Below are 13,004 nucleotides of genomic sequence, written 5' to 3' on the forward strand. Positions count from 1 at the left end.
GTGAGTTTTCAATCAAGTCTAAAACACATTCAAGCGCTACCAACAAAACAAGGAAATCTGTTGATTGATTCAATTTGTTTTGAATTTTGGTGATGTACATTTCAATCAGCAGTGATATACAAAAAGATGAAACAAAGACAACAACAAGATGATGATGATGATGATGATGTTCCTGTTGCAGGCAACAGCTGCGAAGGGGTCAGGAAACGTGTGTGTGCTTCAAATCAAGCCCGGTGCATCTCCGCCACCCTTTACTGTGTCTGCGGTATGAAATGCTGTTTGAAGCCGGCCCGTTGTCATTGTGTTTCTCTGGGCCAAGTAAAACACCACATTCTTGGCAGCAAATTATCTTTAGGATGAAATGAAAGGTGGAACCTTTTCGCAGTGCTTCCATCTCCACCCCCCCCCCCCCGGCCCCACCAGGACCTGCTACAGGGGAAAAAACAAGTCCACCTCCCTCTTTTTCCCTACACTTGGCCCACACTAGACACGGCTCTCTCTATGCTACTCTTTTTGAGCTCAGGTCCAAAGAAAACATGAGAACTAATAAATCAGTGTCAGGAATTAACCCTGTCTAGCAGAGGGCCACTCCTCGCTGTTGTTCAGGACTCTTGTGACAGGAAGTGGTACGTACAGGAAGTTGCATATTTAGTGGAGGATCTGGAATGTCCCCTTAGCCAAAAGAAGAGGCCTCATCGTCCTGCTGATATACTATGAAAGCTGGCAAAACAAACTCCATTTGGGGTGCTTGGAGAAGAGCTAAGCACCACAGTGATCCCCCCATGGGCTTCCTGTCACACTCCACAAGTCCCTTCACCTCCTGCGGTGCAGAGCTTCAATGGTCCTATGCATCATTCTTCCCTTTCGCCAACATTCATTATGGCGTAGCACTCCTCGGAGAGAAGAGGCAGGGAACGTATGCAGCGGCCAGCCTGCCAGGGAATCTATCAATGACAATATAGCACATTGCTCCAGCCATCCACCCGCCTGGAGAGGGTGAAGTATTCTCCAGGGCAACAACAACACCGGAGCCAAGCAGTGCTGAAAAAGCCTCGCTCGGCCTGAGAAACACGGACTGAAATACTACATAATTGTCCTGCAAAGCTGCAAAATCTGGAGAGCTGCTTTAAGTCGACGAAGCAAAACAAAGAGAAAAATAACTAAACATGAAATACCTCAGGACAATACTCGGCTTTAACCTAAGCCCCCTTCGTGAGAGACACTCCCACTTCATATCGAATTATGTAATTCTATTATCCATTCATGGGCAGTCGTGCCTGTAACTAAAGGTTCATTGAGTACCATGATGGTGCGTGTCCCAAGGCAATGCCATAATTCAACCATGGCAAGAACAACATCTCCATGGAATAGGTGCCCCACATGGAAGTTAACAGCATGAACTGCGTCCTTCGACAGACATTTGAAGGCGAGTCTGTGCATATCTCCTCCTCAGCACACAGGAGGCTGAATGCATGCAGGTGTGTACGAGCTCACGCAAACACTAAACACTTCATTTAGCACCGCAACAACTCGATGTAATCTCTGTGACAGACTCGAGCGTGGTGTGATTTGAAGGCGCTTACCTAATGAAGAAGGAGGTTGCTGCAGAGGAGGAAGGAGAGGGGGAGGTGGACGTGTTGGTGACGGGTGCCGGGAGTCCCGGTTGGCTGGAGCTCCTCAGTCGGCAGGGCGTCAGGATGCTGCTGCTGGTGCTGGTGGTCATGGCGGTGACTGGGGCCTCCGAGGCTGCCGCATCCCTGTCTGCTTCCCCCATCAAACCCTGAGCCTGTTGACACACAGATACACAGATAAGACCACAACCATCACTTACAAGTTTTACTGCTCCTGCCCACCTTTCCTTCCACTCCATTTACTCCCCCTGTGCCACAGATGGACAGGCAGCTGCTGCAGCCAGCACCGGTTAGCGGGAGTCAGCAGTATCCACAGCAGAGAGCTCCCAGCAGAACAGCGAGGATGCTGCACCATTCATTGATTCTGGCAACACTCTTGAGGTTGCTCTGGCTGTAGCCTACTGTAATTAAGTGATAACCCACATTTAATTAGTAATTAAATCACAAGCGATGTACTTCACTCCGCACCCGATTATATCTATACCTCCACGGCTAATTTGGCACTTTGCTCGTCAGCAATGAGGAACGTGTCGTCCTGCAGGCTGAGTTCTACTTGGAACTGTCTCAGAAAGAGTTTCAAAGGGAATAAACAACAATCAACAACAATCTCAGAAATGAGATTTGTTCCATAAATGTTTACGAGGTATCATGCCTGCGTGGGCGCACCCTGCTCTGGAAGCTTGAACACTAAACAGACGTGAGCTACATCTGTTTCAGCCCTTGGGCTCTGGTAACTAATGCCAAAGCACACTAGGTATACCACCTGTATGTATTCATATTTGTTACATATTTGCAGCAGCAGGTCATCTATAAACAGCTGTATATCATCGACACAGTAGGTTTAGAGCTCCAGTAGATAAAGACAAACAAGTATTCAACCAGATTTTTCAAAATCTGTTTGTTGTTACACAAATTTCCAAAAAGTTATATAAAGATCATTCTTGTGATGATGGTAGAGTTTTTGACAATGCACAGTGAGCATAGACTGCATATAAGAAGTGGACGTAGTCACCGTGATGTTACCCATTAGCTTGTGGACTGCTGTTTTGAAGCCTAGAGTTCGGCATTTTGGCCGTCGCCATCTCTGTATTTGGTAGTTGCCGTGTTGGTTTTTTACGCCGTGGTAGCGACCTGTCAATCACAAGGTAGCCACGCCTTAAAGAATACCCTGTTTAAGGTCTATTTGACTCTAAATAGGACCATTATTTACTAAATGAACATCATGCTGTATTGAAGAAGACTTGAAACTAGAGATTGAGACTATAAACTCATGTTTACAATGTTTACTGAGGAAATAAATCAAGTGAGAAGTAGGGTCATTTTCTCATAGACTTCTATACAATCAGACTTCTTTTAGCAACCACGGGAGTCGCCCCCTGCTGGCTATTAGAAAGAACGCAAATTTAAGGCTCTTCCGCATTGGCTTCACTTCTCAGACCTGGATGTTGCCCACTGACAGCGAGTACCGAGTATGAATATGGCTGCAAAGGTTTAAACACAGACCTACAGATGCATAGTCCTGAGCAAATAGAAGCTGGTCATACACTAAGCCTTCTAGTCCTCTGTGTCTGTTTAAGGTTGAAGCTCAAACTGGTGTAGCTTAGTGGAGATGGAGCTTAAAGGTTCGGCTGGAGCTCTGCAGCCTGCAGTGGTTCACTGGTTGCTCATAGTCCAACTGAAGGAGCGCAGAGAGCTAATTATATAAGACAAAAGCCAACTCCGAGACTACGCTTCAGCTGGAGTCACCATACTGACAAAAGGTTAATCCTCACCGGAGCCGCTAGTTTATCCTGCCGGACAATGATCAATAGCAGCTGACATAAAACCGGTTCTGTGGTTTTTCAGCATCAGAAATTAAATAAATAAAGGCCAAAGTTTTCCTAAAAACATTTATAACACTGACACATGGACATTGTGTAATCAGCAACAACCTTGAATTGAGCAGCGCCGCAGCCTCAGTGCCATTTGACAGGATATGTATTATAAACACAGTTCAGGCCATGTGCATATTTACCCCAGTGTTTGCCCTAGATCCATGTTTGGCAACTAAAATAAAATCTTTTTTCATAAAGTGTCTGGCCTTCTATTATCTGCCATTTGTCAACACGGGCTGACAGCTGCACTATTTATACGCCAAGCCTGACATGTGAATGCTATACATCAGGATGTGAGGACATACTTACATTCTGACATTCACATGAGAGGCTTGGCTATTGCTCTGCAGAGTGCCGCCGCCGCTGTTAGCTTTACGTTCAGTACAATGTGTTGCTATAATAAAGCATGGGTGCATTATCTTCCCTCAGGAAAGCCTCACTGACCATTTGTGGTGGACCATGAATTTCCCATTTCTTCCTTTTGCGCTTGTTATCACGGTTAGGAATCACAGTCCTGTTTCAGAGGTCTGGTTTTGCTCTCTTGAGACTTCATCATGGAGGTTAAGTCTGATATCAAGCTGCGGTATGTGAAGTTATGACTTGAGAAGGAAAAAAAAAAAAACACTGGCTGCAAACTGAAATGAGCCAAATACAGATCCTCACGCAGACGCCAGAGCGGAAAGCCTCACGCCATGCTGGTGTCGGTGACAGGTTAGGAACTCCCATTACACTTTGGCACGAAAGACTAGAGCACTTCACACGCAGCCGTACAGGAAGCTGATGTGTGTAGCTCATCAAATCTGTCACCGATGGAGTGTCGGCTTTAAAATCAAGTGGCAGCGGATTTCCAGGAGCATACAGGGACAGCTGTGGCTGTGGGTGTGGGCTCAAAATTGATAAACTCTTACACACATATAGGTGCACACACACACTTGAGCACATCTCAGTGCCTGTCAAAGAGTATTCCCTTGGTAATAAGACTGGGGCCAAGCTGCTCTCTGTAGCCTTGGACCCGGTCTGGCCCTGATTCTGGCTGAAAAGAACAATCTATCCCCTGGTCAGGTAATTAGGCCGTGTCAGTGGAGCCATGTGTGCTCGCCCGTTTGCACCGAGAGCCAGTAATGAGCTGGCCTTCCACCCTTTAACCCCCAGCTCTCCGTGATCCCTTTGCCTTGATTTGCCACTAGAAAGAAAAGGCAGAAAAGGGAGGGGGGAAAGAAACAAAGCAAGAGAGACTTGAACAGAATGGAGAGTCGAAAGAGAGAAAAAGAGTTCGGGAGAGCGCTTCCTGTGAAGTCTGAAGTGAACAGCGTATAGGCCAGCGCCCTGTCAGCAGACCATCTTCTCCTCAACTGCGAAGAGTACCAGGACTCCCCGGTGACCTTCGATCTCAGCGGTCAACAGACGATTACTGCTGGAGTGAAGGAGGCCTTGTGTTAATCGGGCTGTCAAGCTCAGCTGGCCTCTGTAAACAACAGGATCCAACTGAGGTGAGAATTGCCTTCTAACTAAGGATGGGAATCACCAAAAGGGGGTCCACAATATGATATTATCACGATACTTATGTCACGATACAATCTTATTGCGAGTATGGCGATTTATTACCTTTTTTCAACGGCAAATTATGCAGTTTGTCAACATCTGTTTTTTATATAATAAGTGTAATACTAGATAGATCATTTGATCTAATACTTCAGTGTTATTTAGTATTCTTCCCAACAAGCTAACATGACACCAATCAATTACTTATGCTTTCTAGTTTCATATGATACCAATATCTTCACTTTAGCCTTAACACTGAGCCCGCTACAACCTCTGAAAGACAGAATCGCAACCATCGGATTGTTAAGCACTTAATAGTTTATATAATAAAAGGTCGATACTTGACGTCCGTGTAGCAATACAGTATTGCCACGCAAAGTATCACGATACTATGCTGTATCAATTTCTGTACCCCACCTCTACTTCCAGCAGTACTGGAGTCCTAACATGTGAGAAAAGGACTAAAGTAAATCACCCTGACATTTGGCTCCCTCTCTGGACAGAAAATGTCCACTGTCTATAAGCAAATACCAAAAACCTAATTGCCATTTTTTTAAAATGGTTTCCTAATTTGGCAAGAATTTTCCTTCCCTTTCCTTCCTGCATCCTTTTCTTCTCTTGTCATCGTCGCTGTCTGTGGCACATTGCCACGCGAGCACAGCTGCACCAAAGAAACAGCAGCCAAGATCGTCGGCTGGGCTTCAGATTGGTGGCAATGGAGCACGCCATGGCAGCAGGCAACGAGTGGGCCAATAACAGAGACCCTCATGGGTCAAGAGCACTTGGTCGTCGTAGATTAGCGCACATGTGGTTGTGGATTTTATGGGGCAAAGGGAGACTTGCAGATTTGGGTCAATCAATTTCTTGTTTTGAATAGTAGCATAACACTGCTGGTAATGTGTTTTTCTGGATTACATTAACTGCTTGAAGCTCTTCGTTTAAACAGCCAAGCCTTGTTGAGCTTATCTAAGTTGGGCTTTTGCATCAGACTGTCTCAGAAAAGCACATTTGGGTGCTCACTTCAAGGCAGCTACACTCATATGAGCCAGTGTCAGCCAATTACAAAGAGGGAGCCAGATAGTTTCAATTCCAACGACCACAAACATCATTCCAGATGTTAACCAGAGCCTTTTCCCAAATGAGAGATTCAAGGTGCCCTATAATGGGCTGTGTGTGGGAGCGCCCCAGGCTCCCTGCTTGACAGGATTTCTGTCTAACACACACAAAGTCCGTCTCTGCTTCTTTGTCTGGAGAACACCGCATGCTTTCCCCACAGAGAAACCAAGAGGGACTCATGAATTGAAGCTTGTGCCTTTCGGCACCGCGCAACTCCCAAGCCTCGTGAGTGTGTGTGGGTTTTCGTCTTTCTGAAGAATCTGGTTTTAATGAAAGAAACAAGCTTGGGAAAATAACACCCATTTCTGCTGTGTTTGTAACTTCATGTCCTGAAGGGGCATTTCTCTCTGTCCAAGGAGGGCCCCCGCCTCAGCTATGTGGCATTGAGCAACTCATCCCAGCTCTAAGGGCCACTAATTGCTTTTAGACACATAGATGGAGAACACAAGTCAGCCTCTCCGTCCTGCACCAGGCCGTTTGATTTGCCCTAGATTGCGTACATGCAGTTAAAAGCTTTTGATGGCAGCCAATAAACCATCTCTGAAGGCACTTGTTGACATTAAAGAGTGGTGTTAGGGTCTGTCTTTAATTGTCAAGCAGAAAGGAAGGAATAACACTGCCAAGACCCGTAACAGACTGCAGTTATCAACAGTTTATATTCTGCATCTGATGGGAAATATTAAAGTGCAAGGCACTAGATAATGATAGCCATGCTGTTTGGTCTGTACACTGAGTGAAGAATGTCACAGAGGTTTGTCAATCAGGTCTGAGACCAGATGTCCCCATCAATGCAGGAAGAGACACATCAGTAAACCACCAGTAAAAAGCTTCATATCAGCAGCCAGATATACTGTATGCTCTAAGATGCTAAAAATCACTGTCAACACCAGCAACCTTTACTATAAAGCTAACGTAAATGTGCAAATACATTTTTTTAAATCGTAAACAAGGTACAGTATGATCAGTCCCATGACACCACCGAGGGGAAAACTCCGGGCCTTTCCAAGTCTCTTAGACATCAAACGAAGCACAGACTAATGCTTATCCAGCATGAGAGGAGAGTTATTGTGACGCTGTGGGGTGGTCATTTGAAATGCCCTTGAGGAGAAGGTCAGCAGATTAGTGTTGCGATGACCTCTGACCTCAGATCACTCAGACTCCTTGACTACTGAGGAATGAGAGGTCAGCACTCCTGCAGAGACTCTGACTCGCACAATCTCTGCAGGGCTTCATCTCCTTTAAAGCTCTGAAATGTAACATTTGTAGTGAAGAGGCTTAACCTGGCGAGCACTACAGCATGATATGTAGACATTTTAAGAAAAATATCAAAGCATTTCATGGTAAATTTTCAGTGATTTAGGTTTATTATTTGGAATATTTATCATCATTTTTCTCCATGATTGAATTGACCTAAAAAGTCTCATTTATCTATTACAGTCCAGGCACGTGATGGTCTTATGGCCCCTTTACATTACCAATAATTGCCTGCTATTCAACCCTTTATTAGGAATTTAAGCTCATTCTGCTGCTGTACTATTTTAAAGTCACTTTAAATGGATGAAAACACAGACTGTATAGTTCTCTCATGGCATGGTGAACCGGTAAAAATATTCTAAAGTATAACATACACTTAAAAATACGTTTTGCTGCCGGCCCCGTCCACAGCAGTACATTGCTTTGCTTTGATGCGGTAACTCCTGTCTGCTTCTCTAAGCTGGGGGCGTGTCGACCGTCATCTACTGTAGATAATACACCTACTATGGATAAGTACCACACTCAACCCCACTTCAAAACACCTGAACTATCAATTTAAAGACATACCGGTTTAGGCTGAGGGATGAAGTTGTTGACCCTGGAGATGCTCCACATGCCCTCGAGGTACTGCTGTGCCTGAATGGTGACGGAGCTCAGGGACCCACTGATCTGCCCTCCTGCCACCGTCACCTGGACGCTTGTCTTAGGCCCTGAGGTGACAGAGGGGCTCTGCGACCAGCCTGGTACCCTGTGCCGCTCCCCCAGGGGCAGGACAGAGTGGGCAGCTGGTTGGCCTTTGGACAGTTGCTTTGCATGGGCGCCGGAGGACGACACAGTGAATCTAGCCGGCTGTGGTAAAAAGGATGTAGTGGGCAGGGCCGGCATGTCTGAGCTGATGGTGAGGATGGGAGCGTGGAGCGTCTGCAAGGCCTCCTGCCTCAGTTGGTGGAGAGGCGTGGAGCACACCTGGCAACAGCTGACGTCATGGCTCCCGGGTCTTTGGAGCTGCTCAAACAGGAAAGTTGCATATCCAGGGTCCTGCAGAGTAAACACACACAAGAGAGGGGCTTTAACTCAACTCAACGCATGCAGCAAGTTGATCATAAGCATATCTCGCTGTCTGTTCTTTGGAAAGGATTTCCTGTTTGTTGTTCACATTTTCCATGCGCGTCAATGGTCTGCTAGCAGTGTGGTCCCTGGCTGCCCTCTGGGACCCTCACACCCCTGCTTTAACCACTTCCCCTTTTTCGGGATGGTTGTTTGTTTAGACTGAGATGCTTCGCCTGCATGCAATTTAAGACTGCTGATCAGGTTCACCAGGCGTGTGCTCATTTCACAGCGTCTGCCGGAGACCAAACAAGCCAAACGTGAGGCTGTAAAGTAAGGCTGGGAGGAATTACTTGAAGCTCCCACAAAGACATTCCTAACAAAAAAACAAAAAAAAGTGAAATGTGTCTTCTATTTGTGATGCTTTAGAAATAAGAGGGCCGAGCAAATTTAGTGACTGTGTCCAGTGGAGTTTTGTCCTTTAAGAAGGCTCCCTAAGGTGTCTGTCTCTACTTGGGAGGGATGAGAAAAGAAAACAACAGCTGAGGGGACTCTAGTGCCCAAAGCCATACAATTTACATATGATAAGTGTCCCAGCATGAAACATATGATAAGCCACCAAATGTGAAAATAACTACCTCCTCCAGGAAGCTGGAGGCACGCGGAGCTATCAGTGAACTATTCAAATCCTAAGGAACATAACTTTCTCTGTATTTTAGGGAAACAAACACTCTCTCACACACACGCACACACACACACACATATATATATATAGAGACAACACAGTCTCTTAAGAGGCATAAAGGGGCACTAGGCTTCTGCCCAGTGGAGTCGTGGCCTAAGACAGGAGCCCACAGCCCATACATAAATGTTTATGAGGCCTTTGCTCCGTGGAACCTCCAAGGTGATCAGGAGGAGTGAAGCGGCGGGGAAACAGCAATGCTCTGCCCTAATGTAGTGCCACTTAATACAGCTAACCCAATAGACCCGGAGACCAAAGAGGCAGGTCGAGGGACTCTAAATCTCCACCCCATGAAAGCAGCTCAATACAAAGACTTTTAGATGACCTTTCTCTGCAAACACACGCAGAATTAATAGTATGAACACGCAACCTTCCTACAGCCAAAGTGAGTTATCTGTACATTCCCTTATTCTCAAAAAAAGGACAGGAAGCGGAATTATACTCAAGGACGGATCAGCACAATCTCCGTATCATCACTTTACTTACAGGACAATCATGCATGCTGTAGGACTGTAAGTGGGCTGAGTGCTTCTGGTTAATGATCTACTATATTGGCTACTTACTTTACACATGAGCAGGCACGGACAGGATGCAAGCACAGCTAAGAAATATGTAGGAAATCCCATAAATCTGTGACGACTGAGTGATGGTAGATCGAGTACAGTACGGTATCAAGTGAATGTTGGTGCTATAGCGAGGAATGGATTTAAAAAGTAAGAAGCTTATAATAGAAATATGACGCTATGATAGAGCTTTACAAATCTAATGCAGCTAGATCCTGGCACGTGAACAATCCCTACTTTAACGCTCAGGCGGGATATTTATGCACAAGACTTGACAGTCCCGCTGAGATGAGATGAAAGAGTCTACAACAAATTGGAGTTAAAGAAAACACCGCTGGCTGCTATTTCCACAGTCTAGTCTGGCTTCATGTACACGCTTCCTAGACAGGAAATTGAAGCGAAGTCATAACCAGTCAACTCCTCCCTTCCATCACCCCCTCACCCTTTACCCTCCGACCACCCCTTACCCACCTCGGGGCACCGGTAGATGGAAGAAATCAATTTCCCTCTCTCTCCTTCTCTCTCTCTCTCGCTCTCTCTCTCTCTCCGTGCATTGTTAGGTGTTGATTTAGGAGAGCTAATAAAAAGACACACAAAGCTGAGCCCATCTGCTATTCAGTTAGGATTCTGGAGGTTAGAGAGCGGGGCTTCTCCTGTAAAGCTGTCGGTGAGCTTTATGCCCAGTGGAGTGAATAAAGGGTCAGGGCCACAAGGCACGAGGATGATGGCGATGATGATGAGGAGGATGATGTTGGCGATGCGGAGGAGAATGATGTGGGTGTGATGAAACTGAAGGCCACAGTATCCATCTCGATATGGCACATGAGAGTTCGAGAAGAGGATGTCAAAAAAGCAGGGCTGCAACTAAGGATTATTTTTACCGTTGATTCATTTGTCGATTATTTTCTTGATTAATCATTTAGTTGTTTGGTCTATAAAATGGTGAGAAATGTTGAACAGTGTTTCCCAAAGCCCAAGATGACGTCCTCAAATGTCTTGTTTTGTTCACAACTCAAAGATATTCAGTTTACTGTCATAGAGGAGTAAAGAAACAAGAAAATATTCACATTTAAGAAGCTGGAATCAGAGAATTTTGACTTTTTTTTTTCTTAAAAAAAGTCTCAAACCGAGTAAACGATTATCAAAATAGTTGCCGGTTAATTTAATAGTTGACAACTAATCAATTAATTGATTAATTGTTGCAGCTACGCCTGTCCCGAATACCAGTTTTTGGGTTCCGAAGCTTCGGTGAGAAATACTCAAAGGTATTCGAAGCTTCGGAAGTGCCGCTGCCGCACTACTGTACACACACGCACCTCTACACACAACAAACAGCGATATTCATCTGAGAAAAACTAATAATAAAGTTGTGGCGAAAAAAAAAGGACATCAAGATCGGTAGATAATTCACACATCGTCAGAGAATGAATACAAATTCAAACACAGTAAAGCTTGCTGAAAAGTCACCATGTAGTTGCAAGCTTAAACAGTTAATGTTTTTGCTCCCTTGTTCAAGCTAACAGCTTGAGAGCTTGTGCATAAGCATAAAGTGGAAAACATGAAACATATGATGCATGAGCGCACCCAGCCCCCTGAAGCCATATTGTTTCTTTTATCATCCATATGATCTATCACTGACAGGTGCAAGTGGGTGTGAAGAGCAGCACTGCTGAGGAGAAGAAGTATGTAATGCACGGCAGCATCAACACAAAACCAAATGTTCAAAGCATTCCCGAGAGGCGTGGAGCTACTCTGGGGCTCTGACTCCTCGGCCATTGTTCTGTACAAGTGGGAGACGGTTTTGGTTTTCAAGCCGAGGTTTATCCGCAGAGAGAGAGTCAAACTGCACGAGCGAGGATAAGAGGACGGAGAGAGAGAGAGCAGTGGGAGGAGGTGGGCCGGGGTTGTGGCCCTTGCCTGGAGGCTCGTGGGTGGTTGTGTTGGTTTACTGCCTGTCAGCGCTGATCTTTATTAAACTCTGGGGACAAATGTAGTCAGATGCTATGGCCTTATTATGGAAAGGAGGTGTGCCGAACACACTGGGGAGAGAAAGCCCTGCCTTTGGAATGAGCCCTTCGCTGCCCTTAGAGACCTAAGTTTGTCTCTGTCCCTCACACTAACCGTGATGAAAACCAGGCCAGCAGGAGAGAGAGAGAGAGAGAGAGAGAGAGAGAGAGAGAGAGAGAGAGAGAGAGAGCCACCCGACTAACTGACTGTCTCTCCGGGTTGATGGAGAGTGTCATCACAGACAGCCCGTGCCCACAGGCTGATGGAAACAAGCTCAGCCGTAACCACTTACAGTATGGATGAGGAGACAGGGAGAAAGATGTGCATGATTTCTCTCCCATGCCTCCTTGAGGCGCGATCGGAAACCACCGGGCAAAGTCACACGTAGGATTCTTCCTCAAATCACACCTCATTTACCTCGTCTCGTCTGTACACCTTTCCTCTAACCAGACAAAGTGAAACTGCATTCTGACTGCTTCCGCATTCAGCGTCTGCTGTACCTCTGATGTGGAGCGCCAGGCCAGATACAGAAAGCTGACTTGAATCAAGGGAAGGTCATAGTGATTTGAAATGCATGAGGCTCCTCGCTAGCCGAGAGACTTTTAGGCACGCTCCATTGAAAGTAAAATACCCTGGGAAACCATATTTTCTATTCCAGTTGAGCCCAACAGATATTTCCCGGACATAAAAGCTCCCCGTGACCCACTGCGGCAGTGGCAGGAAGAGAAATGAAGCAAAATCGTATCAATGTGCATCTATGATGAGAAAAAATAAAGTGAAAAGTTTCTGGAGCCTGCAGCTTGTCAGCTCATATCTGAATCTGAATGTGATTTACTATATCAGTCAGTGCAATTTGCCGAGAATCAGTCCAGAGGTGGCATCGTAGCGATCAGACCTTGACTATTCCTCTGTGCTCACTCACTGAACTGTTCAGAAACGTTAAGATTAAAATGCTCAGTCTTCCTTTCCTTCCTTCCTCTTCCAGTTTTCTCTTTTATTATTATTCTACCAGCATGGAAACATTCCTCCAAAAGAGTCGGTGCAACACCACGCTGCTTTATATCTGTCTTCACTAAACCTTGCTCTCACCAGCACCGGTGCTGTTTACACATTACAATGCTCCAGTACTTCCTATGACTGCATTTCTTGTAAAGTGGAGACCACACAGCAGCTGCCAAATCTAATGCCCGTTCCCTTCCTCTGCTTCCCTGTGAGGATGCGACCGAGC

At 45.7% G+C, this 13,004-nt stretch overlaps 1 protein-coding gene across 2 annotated transcripts in view; it reads right to left on the minus strand.

The window, feature by feature from the left end:
- Nucleotides 1-13,004, minus strand: part of kif26ab (kinesin family member 26Ab) — a 75,934-nt gene that overhangs the window by 33,966 nt on the left and 28,964 nt on the right. For both annotated transcript variants that reach the window (XM_074660305.1, XM_074660306.1), the window contains exons 3-4: nt 7,985-8,455; nt 1,584-1,786 (exon numbers count right to left, since the gene is read on the minus strand). In XM_074660305.1, coding sequence (XP_074516406.1) covers nt 1,584-1,786; nt 7,985-8,455 — 674 coding nt within the window. The remainder of the gene's footprint in view (nt 1-1,583; nt 1,787-7,984; nt 8,456-13,004) is intronic.

Source organism: Sebastes fasciatus, chromosome 15 (genome assembly GCF_043250625.1).
Source record: "Sebastes fasciatus isolate fSebFas1 chromosome 15, fSebFas1.pri, whole genome shotgun sequence".
Classification (NCBI taxonomy): Eukaryota; Metazoa; Chordata; class Actinopteri; order Perciformes; family Sebastidae; genus Sebastes; species Sebastes fasciatus.